Consider the following 19,980-nt stretch of genomic DNA (forward strand, 5'->3'; position numbering starts at 1 on the left):
ATTAGTTGCTACTATTGATTCCTTTGGAAGTAAGTATAATTCTTGTAATTTTAATCAAAAATTTTTTATATAGATATTTCTATAAATATTAAATGCCAAAATAAAGTTGTATCCATTAAAAATTTATACCATACTGTACTGATTACAAATAAATAAAAATTACAATTAATATATACAATTCAATCTATATGAATGAAATTATTTAAAGTAATTAAAATATAATTATTAACCTAGACATTTCTATCATACATAATCCATAATATTTAAAAAATTGTATAAATAATAAAAATTATTTGTTATATATAAATATAAATTTAAAAATTCAATAAATCTTTCGTCGTATGTATTCATGATCTATAGTATATTGTTGCTCTATATTCTATATATTCATTCGGTTCGTGTTTTTCATTGCCATGCGCGTTGAGATCCAAACTAGCATTGTAAATAAACAGTATGCTGTGGACAGAAGTGACAAAATGTGAAAAGAATATATAACTATATTAAACAATGGAAAACGATCGTTTAGCGATCGTTTATGTTGCAAACGAAGACAAGGAATTGACTCTTGCAATTACTTATGGGCAAACAATTGAAGATCTTTGTCTCAAGGTAAAAAAAATTTAAAAAAAATCATTTATCGTAATTTTATTTTTTATTATTTTAAGGTTAAATAAATACTTATTTTTTTCCTATTTCAGAAGATATTGAATACTTCTATTGGTATTTTTTAGAATTAAGGTGAAATCCAAATTGAATTAAAGTTTAATTTTTATTTGAATTTTTTTAAAGAATTCTAATCAAATTTAGATTTAACTAAAAGTTAAATTTATTGCCAGTGTGTCTACATATCTATTATTCATATCTATTATTCATATATAACATAAAATTTTCATATTTATATAAATAAAACTTTCTGACTCTATTTTTACAAATTTGTATCGTAATTTATATAAATGATCATTTTTTAGGTCTGTAAATCTCTTGGAATACGCCCAGTAGCCAGACATCTTTTTGCTCTTAGAAATCATTATACAAAACTTTGGTATCCGTCAGCGTACTGCTTAGAAATGAAAGATAAAAACAAATTTGACTTTAGGTTAAGATTTAAGCCTTCAAGCTTACAAAGATTAAAGCATGTTGATGTAAATGCCTATGATTACTATTTTCAACAGGCACGTTCAGATGTTATGGATAATAAGGTGCCAGACATTGTTTATGAAAGACACAAACAAGAATTAATTGGTCTTGGTGTTAGTGATATGTACAGGTTTGTATAATATATTTAATTAAATCGTTTAACATTATATGTAATTCATATTTTTATTTAGATGTAATATAGAAATGTTCAATACATCACTATGATTAATTATACAAGTAATTGTATGTAAATTTTATTGAATTTTTTTAGTTTATATTTTTTAGTCATTGAAAAAATCTTTCTTTCTTGTTTCATTGTGATTTATTTTTTGTTGAGGTTATGATAATTGATGATGTAATACCAGTAGCATGTAATGATGTTCTATCATAAAAACATTTGATATCTCGATTTCATGTTATTGCAATAAAATTTATTATGAGAATGAATCATCCAAAATATGACCAAAAAATCATGATAATTAATACCATTTAATTAATCCAGATTTTTAACTTTAGAGATATTTAAAGAGAAAGATCTATGCGAATAAGTCATAATTCAGCAGTTTATAAAGAGGCATGCATTAGTAAACAGTAAAACATTAGTAAAACAGCTAGAATTAGTTATTTAATTATATTATATTTTACACATGTTTAAAATGATTTTATGACTTTCTGTATATGTTTGAGATATTTTTATAAATATAAAGTTCCTAAAAATTCTTAGTTTACATAATTAATTTTGATTAATTTGGAAATCTTCCTGTATAGATTTTATCAATTCTTACATATTTTATGATTCTATTTTATTTGTATATTAATTTCAAATAGATCCTTCAAAAGTGAATCCTGCATTTTAAAACTAACTAAAATCTTAAAATCGTTTAGTAACAACATTTGTATTTTATGAAAGTTTAGTTTTGTTTTCAATTAATAATATCGGTAGTTTTGTTTTGTCTTTTTATAGAGTAATGTTAGAAAAAAGACTACCAAGAGAAACAGTGGAATCAGAATATAGGAAATACATTCCTAGAGAATGTATAAAACGTCATGCGTTTTTTATTAAAAAACCAATTCATAATGCACTTCGAAAAATATCTGGATATGATGCAAATTATGTCAAGGAACAATATTTAAAACAATTTGAATGTATGGCGCCAAATTATCCATATGAAGAATATGAAGCTTTAATGGATAGAGGTCTTCAAAATCCACCAGCAAAAGTGATTTTAAGAGTCAATGTAGACGAAATAAAATATTCTGAAACACTTGCTACTCCATGGACTACATTGTGTGCAATTGAAGATTTATGTTTTGTTTCCATAAGGTTTAAAATTTATTACTAAATATATAAAACAAGTATTGAAAGCGAAATTTAAACCTAATTTTTATTTTTTTATTTAGATACAAATAAAAATATTATTTTGTAGTAGAAACTGTACAATGAATCTAATATGAGTATTAAAAACAAGATCTAAATTTAATTTTTATTAATATTAGTATACTTTTATATAAATTTTAAATACTTTCATATAAGATGTCTTTTTGTAGTAAAAATTTTATTATGCAATATAATATGTTCAATTTTCAATCTTTGTATATTCAAATTTTTTAAATTATTTAATAATGTGTTACTACTATTCACAGAAAATATAAAGTAGAAAATACTATTATTTCATAAAAAATATTTGTTTATAAATTGTATTTGATATATTACAATATTATGTCATGTTATTAATGATATTCTAAAAAACATTTTTTACCTGTGAAAATAATTTTTTTTTTCATACTACATACAAAAAAATAAAACAATTATCTTGTTGATGTCAAATAATACGTGTCTTATTCATAGCTGTAATTTTTATATCAGAAAATTTCGAAATTTCCATTAGTTTGCATTTGATGATGTTTATGATCCTTAAAAATTGTATGATCTAATAATGATATAATAAAATGTGTAAATTTTATATAAAATATTTATTAGTATTTTGCGTAATATATGGTCTATTAGTGGTATATAATGATCAGCAAAAGTAGAAGTTTTATTAGACACGTATTAAAATATCCTTAAATATCCTATTTAAATAAATGAAATGTAAAGAAAAATGAAAAATCAAATTAGTATTAATACTATTTGTTCTTAGTTAAATATTGGAACTTTTAAAGCTTAAGTAATTTTTTTTTTCGTTAAGCACTGAATATCTTAATACTTTTGTAATTAACATCATAATTAATATTTATTTATAATATAATAATTAACACTTTTTCTTTGTTTTATTTATATTTCAGTATTTTAATATTTGTATTATTTTCTAGACAAGATAATACAGTGGAAATATCAAGAAAGAATGGTATACCTTCATATTTAAAATTTTCAAAGAATGCACTTTTAATGTCTTTTGTTTCTGCACTGGATGGTTATTATCGCTTAGCAGTTAAATGGACATTTAATTTATGTGGAGAAGTTGTTACTCCTTCTTTAGAAAGATTACATAAATTAAAATGTCATGGTCCAGTTGGGTAAGATTTCATTTATTTAAATTAATGTAATTTTGTAAAGATATAAGAATGCGCGTACACACACACATTTATGAGTACATAAAATTTAAATTTTATTTTAGACAAGAGTTTTCATATACGAAATTACAACAAAAACGTGCAAATAAACCAGGTTCTTATTTACTTAGAGAAAGTGAAACAGAGTACAATGTATATTATTTAGATGCATGCAATAAGGAAGGAAAATTGTTTTCAAAAAGGATAGAAGAACGAACTGTGTCAGGTGATTTCATTATTACTGGTGTTCCTGGTCGATACAATACATTAGCACAGTGTGTCTCATCTTTCCAAGATTCTGAAGGACAGTCATATCTTTCAGAATGTTTACCACCTTCAGAGTATGGTAAATTAAGAACATTTCTTTAGTTTTACTTTGAACTGTAATAATAATCAAATTATAAGTAACAGAAAGAATTGTAACTTGTATTTTAGATAAGTCATCGTTACTACTTTGTGCTCCTGAAAGTGCAGTCAGTGAAGTTGCAGCTGATGAAGAAATCGTTGCTTCAGTTTTAGAAACTGGACCTCGTTGCGTACCACAAAATCAATTAGAAATTTACAAACCTTTTTTAAGAACTGGTAAAATTCAACAGTATTCACCAACAACTCTCCATAGAGCAATTTGGAGATTGACCAAAGGAAAAAAATTAGAAGTTGCTTTGAAAATTTTAAAACAAGAGGAAGAAACAAATTATACAAAAGAATTTTTAGAACTTGCGGGGAAATGGTCCCAGTTGCGATCAGGCACTCTTGTAAGGTGAATAACAGTACTTTGAATAAATTAAATAATATACTAAAAATATTCTAAATCGTTGTATAAAAAATATTAGTAATTTTTTAAATTTCTATATCCCACATTAATAATACAATGATTTTATATGTTCTAATAGATTATATGGTCTAACAGTAACACCATCCATTGGAATGCTTCTGGAATTGGTACGACATGGTTCTCTTGATGAATATTTACGTAGTCCTTCTTCTCAAACTATCAAAACTGTAGATATGGTAGAAGCAACAGCTTGTTTAGCCACTGCTCTTTGGCATCTTGAAGAGAATGGTATAGTTCATGGTAACATTAGATGCAATAAATTGCTAGTACATGCCCACACCACTAACAGTTTTGTAGTGAAACTTGCCGATCCAGGAATATTTGTATATACAGAAACAGATATTCACTGGTTACCTCCAGAAACTTATAATGATCCAGAATTAGCTAGATATAGTTTTCAAGCAGATGTTTGGGCTGCTGGAACAACAATTTGGCAAATTTTTGCTAGGTAAAGCATTTCAATAATCGAAATCTATTAACTTTTTGTTATTTTATTGTAGTTTTGATTAGGTATAGAATTGTTTTTTATAGTATAAAACTATATAAAATAAATTTATTTTAATAATATGAATTATAAGGTATTTGTTTCAAAATGTGTATGAAAAAATATATATTTATTTTTAGGGGAGTTACATTACAAGAATTCCAAAATGCCGACGCTATGAAGAAATGCTATAAATCTGGAAAACGTTTACCTATTCCGAATGGTTGTCCTATAGAAGTCTATAGATTGATGCTTGAATGTTGGGGAGATTCAAGTGGTTCTAGGAAACAACCTCAGGCAATTATGAGAGATATAAATCAAATACTGTATCAAGTATATAATTCTCGTAGAAGTCATGCATATGCAACGGCATTTCCTAAACTGTTTAGTTCTGAAATGAAAAAATTTGAACAAGATAATTCTGACTCCAGCGATAGTAAGTCACTAAATAGTGAATCGAGAAGTAATAGTTTTTCTACAGACAATACGAGTCTCAGATGGAATGATACTGACGATAGTAAGAATTTTATTTGCTATAATAACAAAACAAAACAATTTTGTTTTTAAACAAAATTTTCCAATTTATATTATTTTAATTTTAGGTATGCAAGGTTTAATCAACACCAATGAAGATAGTACAGAAGATCTTTCTGCGTATTTAGGTTGGTTATCAAGTGCAAGAAGAGATTCAGAAGGGTGTTCAATCTCTCAAAATAACATTCCTAATATGAATTGCATTGAACGCTCCACTCAAGTTTTGCGAATAGGACACCCCGGTGATTTAGGCGAGGTAGTAAAATTGAAGATATTAATATTAAATATATTTTAGCGTTCAATTTTAACAGTTGTTAGTTATAAGTATTAAATAATTTAATAATTTAATCAAATTGTTTTTTTCTAAAAATAATATAATTTTAATTAAATTTAATTAATTAAAATAAGAAAAATTTTAACGTATAATATAAAAATAGGTAATGGGAAGAAATGAATCTGGAACAGAAGATTGTGGCTCTGGAGGAAGTAGTAATGGTTCCTTAGGTCAAATGCGAGGCATTTATGAATTGGATATTGATTGTAACGTAATTTTACAAGGTAGAATTGGTCAAGGTTTTTATGGGGAAGTTTATAGAGGTACATTGGAAAGAGAAAATGGGAAAGATATTGAACCACAACAAGTTGCTATAAAAAAATTAAAAACAAGAGCACTTGAAGCAGATATAAGAGACTTCGAAAGAGAAATTGCTATAATGAAGGTTAATTAATTATTTAATGACTTGTAATTAATTAAATTATAATCGGATTTGCAATATTAAAATTCCAATGAATTAATAAAATTACAGACCCTGAAACATCCAAATGTTGTGGAAATTTTGGGGGTAATATCAGAACCTGAAGTTTGTCTAGTAATGGAATATGTAAAACATGGTTCATTGCAAAGTTATCTATCAATTCACAAACAAGAATTGACACATAGAAGACTGTTAGGATTTGCTTTAGACATTGCAACAGGAATGGATTATTTAGGTAGCATGAGTATTGTTCATAGAGATCTTGCTGCAAGAAATATTTTAGTTGCCGATGAAAATAAAGTTAAAATCAGTGATTTTGGGTTAGCTCAAGTTACTGGGAAAAATGATTATTATATTTTACAGACTGATCGAGGCCTTCCTATTAAATGGTAAGTCATAAATATAAATTGTGTATTCTTAACGTTTTATCGAAATTCTTTTTTTTCTTTTAAGGTATGCTCCAGAAAGTATCAGAGATGGGAAATTTTCCACTCGATCAGATGTATGGTCGTTTGGCGTAACAATGTATGAAACATTTGGTTTTGGAGAAGAACCACGTTTACCTGGCCTTGATTCAAGTACAGAACGTCTTCAAAATGAACAAGAGAAAGGAAGCACTGAATTATTAGCTGCATTAGAAAGAGGCACTCGTCTTCCTTGTCCGTCTACCTGTCCACAAGCAATTTATGTAAAACTTATGTATCCTTGCTGGCATTTACAAAGCCACCAGAGACCAGATTTTGCAACTCTTTGCAAGGATATTAAAGATCTTCTTGCTCAATATTAAAAACAAGAAATGAAAAAGAAATATGTGTGAAATGAAACGTAGGTAATATATCATTTATGAAAATTAAACTTCAACTTTGCAAACATTTTTATAATTTTAATAATTTATAAAAATTTGATATATAAATTTTTTAATTTATGGACATTAAATAAATATAAAAACTGATAGGTTTGACCTTAATCTAACTTTATATGTAAAGTTAAAATATTATTGTTAAGTAAATGCAATTATTGTAATTAATAATTCAAAGAGAAAAATATTAGTTTATCCATTTCTTGTTATGTATTGTTTACTTTAGCATTACAAAATAAATTGTAAATTTGTAAAAAGATATAATTTAGTGAAGGTAAAACGAATTCCATAGAGAAAAATTTTTTCTTTGTGTATATATAGGAATTCCTTTTACTTATAATTATAGATATTTCCTGGAATAAAGAAATTTATATTTTTGCTTTTTATAAGAAATAAATGATTAATTATTTCACTAATTACAAACAAAATTAAGATTAAAATTAATTGGTATACTATTAAGAATTCAGTTTGAATGTAATCGAATTCATGTAATATATTGTATTATTATAATTCGTTAATATTGAAAAGAAAGTCTAATATACCTTTTCATGATTTTAATTTTTGAATATATTTTTTTATTTCTAAAGTACGTCTATATCTATATCCAATATATGTATATTTGCATATAATATACAAGTGTATTCATAATGTTACAAAACTTGAGTTACTTAAATTATTAATATCTAATATATGTATATATATAAGTACGTAATTTTTGTAAATTATCTAATATGTTTCTGTCAAAAGAACTTAAAATTTTTATTATTGTAGTCTTAATATTTGTTTATTTTTTGTAAATATTTTCATTAAAAATGTTATATTTTAAAAATTCTTGAACATAATTAAATGCTTTCTTAATTTAAGCTATGTAATATTTCTATAAAAATTTAATTACATTGATAAATAATTTAATTTAATGTTATATAATGTTGAAAAATATTGACATGAAACAATCACAATAAATTTTTAATTAAATTGTTGTGACATATTTTGAAATATTCTAATGCTAATATAATTGCAAAGAGTGAAAAATAAATATAGAAGTGCTTACATTTAATTTTTTTACTTTATTTTCATTATGTATGCATATAGATAGATATATTATATATATAAACAAAATTAGGAATTTGAATTAGCATTAGGTCCACGTCGACGACTGTAAGTTTGAACAACATTAACAAATCTTCGATTATATTGAATCCGCCTTTTAGCTCGACCAGTTTTCTTTTTACTCTTTTCTTGTTTTTCCACCTGCAGAATGAAAAATATTTAAAATAATTTAAAAATTAAACATTTACGAAAATTAAAATAAATTATTTAGAAAATTCTTAAAATAAAACAGATATTAATAATAATTATTATTAATAATTTAACCAAAAATCTTCTATCTTTGAAAAAAAAAAAGTTTTTGAATAACACTTCGAAATATCTCGGATTCATATGATATTAAATAAATCAATACAGTTAATGTTCTAAGTTAAGGATTGACTAAATATGACTCTAAACTGTTCGCATAAAAATGTTTTAACTGCTTTAATTTGATTTGACTTTGAATTGATTTTAAAATTTAGTAAAACAGTTTCTGTAATAATTATTTTTCTTTAGCCATGTAGTGTATCAGTAAATTACCTTTGGTGTTTGAGCTTTTACTTTTCCAGCGCGAGCTAAAGACCCGTGGACCTTACCTTAAAAATTAAAATGATGTTAATATTAAAATAATTTTATATTTATAACTATAAATTTATATATTATAATTTTATATTTATGAAAAATTAATAAATTTAAAAAATTTTTTTAATTGTGAGAACTTACCACCAGGAAGAGAAACTGTCAACTCTAAAACATTTGATGCAAGATCTCCAACTAAAGTATCATTTTGTAATAAAAGGCCAGAACAATATAAGTTGAATTCTGTATTTACAGCACCCTCTGCCTCCACAATTTTTTTCTGAAAAAATAAAGTTTAATTATTATCTTACTCTATTATAGTAACTACATTATATTATTCACAATTTTAAAATCTAATCTCTTATCACTTTTCAAGAAGAATGATTTTATATCAACTATTTGTAAAATATTTTTTATAATGATAAGATATTAAAAAATATAAATGAAGACACATTCTAACAAGATTTTTCTATTGTCTTATCGCAAATCAATATTGCTTCATTTAAAAATCTCAAATTTTATTTAACTTAACTAGACTACAGATTCTTGTACATTTTTAAATTTTTACGAATTAAAAAATTTAAAACAGTTTAATATAGTTTACATACTGTGTATAATATGCATTACACGTGTTTTTGGAACTTTCAGTTTCTCGTAAATCTACAAAAATCTGCAGTCTACTTGTAACCTGTTGACATATGTTCGCGAATGGTGAGCAATAAAAATTCATTTGTCCACCAGCTCATAAATGTCATTTAATATTGCGTCGTTGCTCCTTCCAGAGACATTAAACTATGACTCTAGATTATCAATGCGACGCAAGCAAGTGGATAGATATGAATATATGCAAATATATATTTATTACTAATAAGAAATAAATTTATATATTATTATATATTGTAATTTATGTTTATTATAAATAATAGAACTAAATTATTGAAAATTATGTTCTCAAAAAAAATATTAATAGAATATCGTAATAAAAAGCAATTTATTTTAAATTAGTTCCAACGTATTAATATGAGATTTGATAATTATATATTGATATTTAATTAATTAAATTTAATATCAAATGCTACTAATATAATATTAACTCTAATATTTAATACTAAATATAAAGTTAATTTATTAAGATAAGATTAATATAAGTCTTATTATAATATATAAATGTGTATAAAATACAATTTAATTTTTTGTTTTATTACAAAAATTACCAGAAAAAATATTTATCATATCAAAGAAAATTCTGTCTTATTTTATTAGATTAATTATAATAATGATAGTATTATCTTTTTACCATACCTTTAAATCTGCAATGGTTTCATTTTCATGTGATTCGATCACAGCTGTACTTTCTCCTCTGATTTGCAACTGCATGTTTGATCTGTATACAAAAATATAATTCAATGTTTATAATTTTGTTATAAAATATTTATTTCATATGGAACTCTATTATTATAATATGAATAACTATAAATATATGTGTATACCTGGATATACATTGTATTAATTCACCATACCTAAATATATTGGGATAATATCCAGTATATTATCCCAATATACCTGGGTATACATTGTACAGTAACCCGGTATGCCTGGATATTATCCCAATATACCTGGGTATACATTGTACTGTAACCCGGTATGCCTGGATATGCAAAAGTATACTGGGTAATTACTTGTATATATATATACACACACACATACACGCAGCGTACGTATACCAACACTAAATCTATTTTTATAATTAAAAAAAATATAAAATTTATTTAAGGAAATAGAAGTATTTATACGCACATATACACATAAATAAACTATAAAAATATAAACATAAAATATAAATTTGCAAACCAACCAGATTAAACAAAAAATGCACAATTAAAGTTAACACGTGTCACAAAGGCAATATTATTTAATTCTAAACTAATTATTTTTGTTGTTCAGAGACTAAATAATATCTAAATAATACTGTACTTTAATAAATATTTCAATACACACCGTACTTCAATAATTCAACTGAATAATGCTTGTCGCAGCAAAAATATGGACAAAGAACTTGCACCTTCTCACAGCGACTCACGGCGTAATAATGGTGGAAAAGACTCCTGTGCGAAGTTGTCTCAAGCTAAAACAGAATATCGATACTTCAGTAATAGAACTATAGATGAATCGAGTTTCAAAATCGCAAATGGCGATCTATCGATTCTAATGAGAATCATATTTTACTAATGTTTCGTTAAATTTTACATTTATATAATCTTTAAACAGAGTATTATCTAATAGCACATATTGCAAAACGTTAATGAAAAATTATTAATATTGAAAAATAACAAAAATTAATTAAAATATAACATGTAATATATTTTATATATATGTAGACTTGCATATATAAAGAGATTATTAATGTTTTTTTCAATACAAATAAAGTTATATTTAAGGATATAGAAATTGATCTGATATTTCTTAAAATATTGAGTTTTTGCATGGAGGTAGTTAACCAATCAAATTTCAATATATACATGTACATGTATGTATATATATATATATTTATGTATATATGTATATACAATATCGTGCAACTCAAGTATTATCGAGTATGAAAATTTTCAACTGTTGTTACTGTAGCCTAACCTTAAATTAGTCAAATTTGATCAAGAATCAAATAATAAATACTAAGAACATATTTTATGTTAAATTAACTTATTTTTGTTAATTTCGTCTCGTTCAGGTAGTGAAAGTTGTAGATTCCATGGCATTTCCATTGAACGATCAGATTTACACAAAATCTTTTACACCTAGAGAGTATCAAGTGAGAGAGAATTTTTTTCAAGTATTTAGAAGATTCTGTAAGACATACATTTACATATGATGCTTAAAATAAGTGTATTTGCAGGTTGAATTATTCTATGCTTCTAGAAACAAAGACATTATTGTCTGTTTAGGCAAAAGTTACGAACAAACTTTCATTGTTATAAAACTGATTCAAGAATTTGCTACAAATAACAGGCGGTAAGCCAGATTGATTGTAATTAATTTTTGCTCTCTTGCATTATCCCATTGAATGTTCATTATGATTTTATTTATTTAGACCATTAAGTAAAGGAGGGAAACGATCATTGTTTATACTAACAGATGAAGAAAAATGTACAATCAAAGCGAGTTACATACAACAACTGACAGATTTGAAAGTATTATTATGTGATGATTGTTTACTCACAGAATTTACAGAAAAATTCGAAACTTCTCATGTGAGGAACATCAATATCTTATAAAAAATACTTACATACGAAATTACTTACATATTATGGAAACACTTCTGTTAATTTTCTTTGTATCATCTCTTTTATTAGGTATTAATTACAACTTCTAAGATATGTGCACAATTACTGATAGATAAAAAAATTTTACCACATCAAATAAATCTAGTCATAGTTGACGAGTGCCATAAATTTATAGACAATAATGAGCTAAAAATTATTTTGCAAACTTTCTTGGCATGTAATAATGTTCCTAGAATCATTGGATTAGCTGTACCATTGTTTAATTTAACCCAGGAGCCTGGAAGATTAGGATTGGAAATAGAAAAAATAGAAGATATATTTCAATGTGAAGTTGAAACAGCTAGTGATATATTATCTATATTACGGTATGTATATTTTAATATACAAGATAAATCCTACAATTAGAGAAAAAAGGCAAAAAAGATTGGACGATATAAAATGATTTATCTTTCCATGGTTTTCCTTGTTTCATTAATATAATAACATAATTAAAACAAATTTTTTTCATAATGAAGAGATTTTCAAAAATGGTGAATTTATGAAAATATTAAAATATAACATTATAATTTATAAGATATTTAAAATTTTATTATTTTTTTTCATCAGTTTTAACAGTTTTATTAAAAAGAACTTTTAAATACATATTAAAAGTATATATACATAATAAAAGTATAATATAATATAATCTTTAAAAAAGATTTTAAATTATTCAATTTTCTTCTTTACAATTTTTTTTTATTTGTAATCAAACAAAAGATACAAGTTATTCCTATTGTATGATTCTAATACATAATATTCTTACTTATTAATGATGGTTTTTAAATAGGTACAGCCCTAAACCTAAAGAATATATAGTAGAATATGCCACAAGTGAGGAAGGAGAATTACACATTACTATTAAAAATTATATATTACATGCTATGGAGTTTTTACGTGATCATCGTCATGATCCAACTGAAATTTATAATGAGGAATTCTATGAAGATATTCAAAAAATACCAGACCCTATAGACAAACCTTTTGAGATGATGCAAGATTTTTTATATATATTGGAAACTCTTGGACCATGGTGTGCAGATCGTGCTGCATTAGCTCTTTTAATTTTGACGGAAAAATTAAAGATAAAAACACCTTATGAAAGACATTACTTGTTATTAAATATGGTGGCATCTGTTTTCACAAAAATACGAGCTTTATGTGATAATGCATTTGAAGTTTTATCTGAGAAAGAAAGAATATATAAATATGCTACGCCAAAGGTTCATCGATTATTGCAAATTTTGAAAACATATACACCATATTATACTAAGGATATCAATAACACCGATAATAAACTAAATAATGAAAATATTTCTCAAAAATCAGTAAATAACAGAGAAAATTCTACTAAAGATAAATTTGTTCAATTTAAAAAATTAGATTGGAAAAGTAACGAAGAAAATTGTAGAAAACCACCTAGAGCACAACGACACATGCGTAGTATTACTGATCCTGATTTACTCTGTGGAGTAATTTTTGTAGATAAAGCATTTGTAGCAAAAGTATTGTTTTATTTATTAAATGAAATATCTATGCACGATGAAGACTTACATTTTTTGTCACCTCTTTATACGATTGAAAGAAATGTAGATGACGTCAGTTATTCAAAAGATTTAGAAATAGAGCATAGAAAACAAGAAGAAGTTCTGAAAAGATTTAGAATACATGAATGTAATTTATTAATTTCGACTTCAATATTAGAAGAAGGTTTGTCATTAATTAATTTTTAGTTATTACTAAATAATTTGCTTTAGTCAATATTTTATTAATACTATTTACTAATATTGTATATTGTTTTACATTTTTTAGGTATAGACATCCCAAAATGCAATTTTGTAATGAGATATGATTTTCCGAAAACTTATCAGTCTTATGTACAATGTAAAAGTCGTGCAAGAGCTGCAGATGCATTATATGTATTACTGGTACCACAAGATATGTCAAAGGAGTATGTATGGCAACTAGCCCAATATCATTACATAGAAAAGGTATCAAATTATGCTATATTATCTTTCTTAATCACTTTAATTATTCGTTATGGTAAAATTAATTGGAATATATAAACTGGATCTGATGTTCGATTAATGACTATATTGTCTGCTCGATTTAATTTAGTCATAAACTTCAGTGTGTACCAGTTTTAATATCAGCAATTTAATGTGGTTCATTACCTGTGTCCATCCCAGTCGAAAATTTTATTGGAAGAGCATCAATCTATTTTGTAGACTTTGTTAATAAAATGTTCTAATAACGAACCGTCTGAAGAAGAAGAAAACGAAGCAGATATGTATGCTGCTATGATACCACATTATAAACCGCTTGATGGAGATGATGCACCTAAAGTTACTTTTAATTCTGCTATATCGTTAGTAAACAGGTAGTATAAAATGATGAATAAAAGACAATAAAAGACATTTTAAATATTTTATAATTTAAGAAATTATTTTATATTATTATACAATTTTGCTTATCTAGATATTGTGCAAAATTACCTAGTGATACTTTTACAAGATTAACTCCAGAATGGTCTATTCAAGAAATGAATAGTGATAGTACACTTATGTACATATGTTCTTTACGACTTCCTATAAATTCTCCAGTAAAATATGTAGTATCTGTAAATATTTTTATTCTTTTAATCAAAATTTAGTATTAAATTCTTTTTAATATAGATTATTGTATGTTAAATATTATTATTATTATTATTTTAGTCATATCCTATGCCTAACAGAGCCATGGCAAGACGAATGGCTGCTTTACAATTGTGTATTGATTTACATAGAAAAAATGAGATAGATGATAATTTGTTACCTATTGGGAAGGAAAACTTTAAAGCTAAACCAGAAGATGCAGAAGTACCTGCTCTACCAGATGAGAGTCAAGTGGATTTTTCTGAAGCTCGGCCAGGAACAACTAAACGAAGACAATACTATTATAAAAAGGTTTTATTCATATAAAATAAATATTATAATAATATACATATTTTATTTTATTTTAATATTAAATTATATTTTTCAGACAGCTGAAGCATTGACAGATTGTAGGCCAATAATTGGAGTTCCTTCTTATTTATATCATATTAATCTAGTTTTGAGTTGTCCCTTACCTGAAGAACAAAATACAAGAGGTCGACGTATATATCCTCCTGAGGAGTCAGCACTTGGTTTTGGTATAATAACATTAAAAGAAATTCCCAAGGTAGTAATAGCATATACATTTTTTACAACATTATAATATTAATCATGCATATAGGATAATTGATATTTACCTTTTTATTTTAGTTATGTCCATTTCCTATTTATACTAGGTCTGGAGAAGTTCATGTAAAATTAAAACTTAGTAAACAGACTATAGTTTTAAATGAAACGCAAATAGAAAAAATTGCTACTTTTCTTAATTACACTTTTACAAATGTATTAAGATTGCAACAATATTTAATGCTCTTTGATCCTAATGCTTCAGAGAATTCATACATGATAGTACCTGTAAAATTAGGTAATTATAAATATTCTTAGAAACTTCAATGTTAATATTTATTTCGTGTATTTGGTATTATACGCATATAAATTTATTCTTAATAGATGGAGAATCTGATGTCACTGTAGATTGGAACTTCTTAGAATGTATATATGCAAATCGAAATGCAGGGCCAACTAAAATCCCTGAAGAAGACAGAAAAGATTTCAAGTTTGATGCATCCAAATATCATGATGCAGTAATCATGCCTTGGTATAGAAGTCAGGACCAACCTCAGGTATTTTGATGAGAATTTGATTTGTGAATGAAAAAAATGTCACAACTGAAATATATTAAAATATATTACATTTTGTTTGTTTCAGTACTTTTATGTTGCTGAAATTTGTACAAATTTAAATCCCAAATCTTCTTTTCCCGGTGATGATTATAGCACTTTCGAAGAATATTATCTTAAAAAGTATGGTATACAGATACAAAACTTAGATCAGCCTTTACTAGACGTGGATCACACATCAGCTAGATTAAACTTTTTAACACCAAGGTAAATATGATATTATGTATAATTATGTTTGTATTGCCACATTTATATGCAGGATGCATCAGCATCGGTAGTACAATGGAGGGAATGATTCTACGTGAAAAAATACTACTGGAGCATACTAATGTATTTACATTAAAAATTTTATCTTAGGTATGTCAATCGAAAAGGTGTTGCTTTACCAACAAGTAGTGAAGAAACAAAACGGGCAAAACGGGAAAATTTGGAGCAAAAGCAAATTCTTGTTGCTGAATTATGCGCAATTCATCCTTTTCCAGCTTCACTTTGGAGACAAGCAGTTTGTTTACCTTGTATTTTATATAGAATCAACGCTTTATTACTTGCTAATCAAATACGATGCCAAGTTGCACAAATGATAAATTTAGGACAGCAGAATTTAAATTATGGTACGTATAAAACAAGAATTATTTTCAGATCTATGCTTCTGGATTTTAATATGAAAATATTTTAGACTTTGAATGGCCAGCATTAGATTTTGGATGGAGTTTAGCAGAGGTTTTAAAGAAGTCTAAAGAATCTGAGAAAGCAAAATTAGGCAAGAATGAAACCATTCAACAAAATTCTGCAAATGACAATAATTGTCAGAATATACCCAAAAGTATAATGGATAATTTACATAAATCGGATAAGGAAGACTTAAATGAAAATGATTACAATGAATTTCAATCAAAAAGTGATAAAATAATCGAAGCGGAAGAAATATCGAACGATGAAAATGAATTAGAAATCGGTACTTGGTCAAGTGACATGGCAATGAATTCCATGGATTTTGAAACAAATAATTTGAAGTCATTTCCCTTGAATGTAACCGTTTTGCCAAGTGATATTAACTGGAGTGATATTCGATATGGATCTCCCGCATGCGAGTCAGATTTTGATGGTTACGAATCGGATGATATTTACAGCGATGGATTTGTCGATAGTTCTGATGAAAGTGAGGATGAAAACAGAGGGTTACGAATTTCTTATATGGGCGAGAATGTTGCAGAAGCCGTAGAAGACGAGAAACAAATATCTAAGCAAGAAATCAATAAAAAAATCTTGGATTTGTTAGAAACTGAAAAAACTTTGGACAATGCTTTATGGTCGTATGCGGAAAAAGAAGAGAATTCTTTAATCGCAAAGCACAGAGAAGCTCACTACGAATTTGCCAAAGTAAGGGAATATGAGATAGTGCAAAGTGGATCTTTCATACCCTGTGATAACGAAATTGTAATTAAAAGAAAAGCTTCGTGTAGCTTACAATTTGAAGAGAATTTGCCAAATTACGAGCACAAAGCGCACGTTGAAACTATAGTCGAGAAATTCACTAAAGAAATATTAAATAATAATAACAGCGTACAGCCAATCAAAAAGGATTCTAATACATCGAAATTTACATATCACGCGGATAGTAATCTTTTTAGTTTTGACTTTCAACCAGAATTGGAAAATCATTCGGGCCCAAGTCCCAGCTTAATTCTACAAGCTTTGACCATGTCCAACGCAAACGATGGTATTAATTTAGAACGTTTAGAAACTATTGGTGATTCTTTTTTAAAATATGCAATAACTACATATTTATATTGTACATATGATAACATACACGAGGGCAAGCTTAGTCATTTAAGATCCAAACAGGTATACAAAATTCAAACTATTAATTAGCTTTATTGACTGTGATAATCTATTTTAATGTAATGAAATTTTTTCTTTTCTTTTTTTTTTTTTTAGGTCAGTAATTTAAATTTATACAGACTAGGAAGACAAAAAATGTTAGGTGAAAGTATGATAGCAACAAAATTCGAACCGCATGATAATTGGTTACCCCCTTGTTATTATGTACCAAAAGAACTTGAACAAGCATTAATTGAATCTGGTGTACCTTCTACATTATGGAATCAAGCTGATATTCCAGCTTTACAAGCTGTAAATCCTTCTGAGATAACTCAATTGGTTAGAGAAACGGAACAAAAATTGGGTGTCATGAAAAACGAACTTGATCGGAATGAGGCATCACTTTCAAATAATTTAGATAACATACGTTGCTTTATACCGTACAATTTAATTACGCAACATAGCATTCCTGATAAGAGTATTGCGGATTGTGTGGAAGCATTAATTGGAGCTTATTTAATTGCTTGTGGCTATAGAGGCGCATTACTTTTTATGGCTTGGTTAGGCATTCACGTGTTACCTACGGAAGAAATTACTATTGTACAAGAATTAGAGCCTCAAGAAAGAATTCCAGGCAGCACTCCTTATATAAAAGGAAGGAACGAAAAAGGTCAAACAACATGGACACAGGTACTTATTGATTTACAATTATAAATGAAATGAATGAATCTTAAGTTACGCTGATTATTGCAGATTCATTACGGAAAATTAGAAGAGCCGCAAAATCCCTTACTTCGATATATTTCTGATCCAGAACAAGAATTGAAAATGATGCTCGATGGTTATGAGGAGTTAGAAAGAAGTATAGGATATAAATTTCATGACATTAGTTATTTACTACAAGCATTCACTCATGCATCATATCAACCTAATAGATTGACAGATTGTTACCAACGTTTAGAATTTCTTGGAGATGCTGTTTTAGGTAGTAAAAATAAATTGAACGAATTTTGTTGTCCTATAACTTTTAATAGTGGAAAATTTAATATAGGAATTTGCAATTTTAGATTATTTAATAACAAGACATTTGTACGAAGATGCTCGACAACATTCTCCAGGTGCTTTAACAGATTTACGATCTGCTTTAGTTAATAATACTATATTTGCTTCTTTAGCTGTAAGATGTGGATTTCATAAATATTTTCGACATCTTTCTCCTGGTCTAAGTATTGTTATAAATCGTTTTGTTAGGATTCAAGAAGAAAATGGACATTCCATTAGCGAAGAAGTAAGGAACTTCTGGCAGATTTATTCATATGTATACATTTGTATCTATATTTGATTATTATTATTTATTTTCTTTAGTATTATTTAATTGGAGAAGAAGAATGCGAAGAAGCTGAAGATGTAGAAGTACCAAAAGCGTTAGGTGACGTTTTTGAATCACTAGCTGGTGCAATTTACTTAGATAGCGGAATGTCCTTGGATGCTGTGTGGAGCGTCTATTATGCAATTATGAAGAATGAAATTGGTAAGTTTTTTAAATACGTTTTATTTAATTATAAATAAGTTTTTTTTATAAAAAGAAATAATTACATTATATTTTGTTATTTTAGAGCAATTCAGCACCAATGTTCCTAAATCTCCGATTCGTGAATTATTGGAGTTGGAACCTGAAACGGCAAAATTTGGAAAACCAGAAAAATTAGCTGATGGACGAAGAGTCAGAGTTACAGTGGATGTGTTTGGTAAGGGCTCTTTTAAAGGAATCGGAAGAAATTACAGAATTGCAAAATGTACTGCAGCAAAATGTGCTTTAAAGAAACTAAAAAGGATGCAGAATTATTCAAGAGATAAACTATGATAGCATATACAATATTAGATTAAAGTGAAAACATAGAATAATATAAATTTCTGTAATATTGTTATATTTCTATAACATTGTATCCATAAATACGTCTGAATTTGTAATATAAACAAATTTTATGTATTTTAGCCTAAAATAACACTTTAACAATAGGTTTACAAATTTCATATTATACATAACATATATAATGAAATTTATTATTGCATTTAATGAAAGAAAATTTTGAGAAAGAAGCATAAATATCTTATACTGTAAATATTTAAACAACAACCATATAAAAAGTACTTAAACTTTCTGAAATATGCTATATTGAAATATGTACTTTTGATATTCAAG

At 26.3% G+C, this 19,980-nt stretch overlaps 3 protein-coding genes across 6 annotated transcripts; 2 read left to right on the forward strand and 1 right to left on the reverse strand.

Annotated features, from left to right (window-relative positions):
- The first annotated feature begins 395 nt into the window (after nucleotides 1-395).
- LOC122535427 (tyrosine-protein kinase hopscotch) lies at nucleotides 396-7,167 on the forward strand. 3 transcript variants are annotated; one of them, XM_043666944.1, is made up of 12 exons: nucleotides 396-609; nucleotides 969-1,267; nucleotides 2,102-2,461; nucleotides 3,451-3,654; nucleotides 3,756-4,036; nucleotides 4,126-4,450; nucleotides 4,584-4,973; nucleotides 5,150-5,526; nucleotides 5,612-5,799; nucleotides 5,981-6,262; nucleotides 6,350-6,687; nucleotides 6,752-7,167. In XM_043666944.1, the coding sequence occupies exons 1-12, from the start codon at nucleotides 508-510 to the stop codon at nucleotides 7,083-7,085; spliced, it is 3,480 nt and encodes a 1,159-aa protein (XP_043522879.1). In that variant the 5' UTR covers nucleotides 396-507; the 3' UTR covers nucleotides 7,086-7,167. The 3 variants fall into 3 exon arrangements, with proteins under 3 accessions (XP_043522879.1, XP_043522880.1, XP_043522881.1); XM_043666945.1 differs by having other exon boundaries at nucleotides 1,173-1,267; XM_043666946.1 differs by lacking the exon at nucleotides 396-609 and having other exon boundaries at nucleotides 971-1,096; nucleotides 1,173-1,267.
- Nucleotides 7,168-8,204: 1,037 nt separating this feature from the next.
- Nucleotides 8,205-10,934, reverse strand: LOC122535417. The gene is made up of 5 exons (XM_043666932.1): nucleotides 10,824-10,934; nucleotides 10,128-10,211; nucleotides 8,970-9,105; nucleotides 8,787-8,842; nucleotides 8,205-8,408 (listed from the first exon to the last, which is right to left on the reverse strand). Exons 2-5 carry the CDS (start codon nucleotides 10,200-10,202, stop codon nucleotides 8,277-8,279), a joined length of 399 nt encoding a protein of 132 aa, XP_043522867.1. The 5' UTR covers nucleotides 10,203-10,211; nucleotides 10,824-10,934; the 3' UTR covers nucleotides 8,205-8,276.
- Nucleotides 10,935-11,410: 476 nt separating this feature from the next.
- On the forward strand, nucleotides 11,411-19,758 carry LOC122535399 (endoribonuclease Dcr-1). 2 transcript variants are annotated; one of them, XM_043666895.1, is made up of 20 exons: nucleotides 11,411-11,634; nucleotides 11,719-11,834; nucleotides 11,914-12,073; nucleotides 12,176-12,471; nucleotides 12,933-13,852; nucleotides 13,955-14,133; nucleotides 14,371-14,522; nucleotides 14,621-14,762; nucleotides 14,857-15,087; nucleotides 15,164-15,343; nucleotides 15,427-15,640; nucleotides 15,727-15,899; nucleotides 15,985-16,163; nucleotides 16,314-16,567; nucleotides 16,633-17,801; nucleotides 17,895-18,467; nucleotides 18,531-18,762; nucleotides 18,845-19,065; nucleotides 19,143-19,308; nucleotides 19,394-19,758. In XM_043666895.1, the coding sequence occupies exons 1-20, from the start codon at nucleotides 11,575-11,577 to the stop codon at nucleotides 19,639-19,641; spliced, it is 5,865 nt and encodes a 1,954-aa protein (XP_043522830.1). In that variant the 5' UTR covers nucleotides 11,411-11,574; the 3' UTR covers nucleotides 19,642-19,758. The 2 variants fall into 2 exon arrangements, with proteins under 2 accessions (XP_043522830.1, XP_043522831.1); XM_043666896.1 differs by lacking the exon at nucleotides 19,394-19,758 and having other exon boundaries at nucleotides 18,845-18,895; nucleotides 19,029-19,065; nucleotides 19,143-19,283.
- The last annotated feature ends 222 nt before the right edge of the window (nucleotides 19,759-19,980 follow it).

Source organism: Frieseomelitta varia, unplaced genomic scaffold, assembly GCF_011392965.1.
Source record: "Frieseomelitta varia isolate USP_RPSP 00005682 unplaced genomic scaffold, Fvar_1.2 scaffold_715, whole genome shotgun sequence".
NCBI classification, from domain to species: domain Eukaryota; kingdom Metazoa; phylum Arthropoda; class Insecta; order Hymenoptera; family Apidae; genus Frieseomelitta; species Frieseomelitta varia.

Excerpts from the sequence above, each read along its gene's own strand:
- LOC122535427 (XM_043666944.1), top strand. The coding sequence starts at position 508 with ATGGAAAACGATCGTTTAGCGATCGTTTATGTTGCAAACGAAGACAAG. Across the intron at positions 610-968 it reads TTGAAGATCTTTGTCTCAAG|GTCTGTAAATCTCTTGGAAT; the intron begins GTAAAAAAAATT and ends ATCATTTTTTAG. Across the intron at positions 5,527-5,611 it reads ATGGAATGATACTGACGATA|GTATGCAAGGTTTAATCAAC; the intron begins GTAAGAATTTTA and ends TTTTAATTTTAG.
- LOC122535417 (XM_043666932.1), bottom strand. The coding sequence starts at position 10,202 with ATGCAGTTGCAAATCAGAGGAGAAAGTACAGCTGTGATCGAATCACAT. Across the intron at positions 8,843-8,969 it reads GACAGTTTCTCTTCCTGGTG|GTAAGGTCCACGGGTCTTTA; the intron begins GTAAGTTCTCAC and ends TTAATTTTTAAG. Across the intron at positions 8,409-8,786 it reads TAAAAGCTCAAACACCAAAG|GTGGAAAAACAAGAAAAGAG; the intron begins GTAATTTACTGA and ends TTCATTCTGCAG.
- LOC122535399 (XM_043666895.1), top strand. The coding sequence starts at position 11,575 with ATGGCATTTCCATTGAACGATCAGATTTACACAAAATCTTTTACACCT. Across the intron at positions 12,472-12,932 it reads GATATATTATCTATATTACG|GTACAGCCCTAAACCTAAAG; the intron begins GTATGTATATTT and ends GTTTTTAAATAG. Across the intron at positions 14,763-14,856 it reads CAGTAAAATATGTAGTATCT|TCATATCCTATGCCTAACAG; the intron begins GTAAATATTTTT and ends TTATTATTTTAG.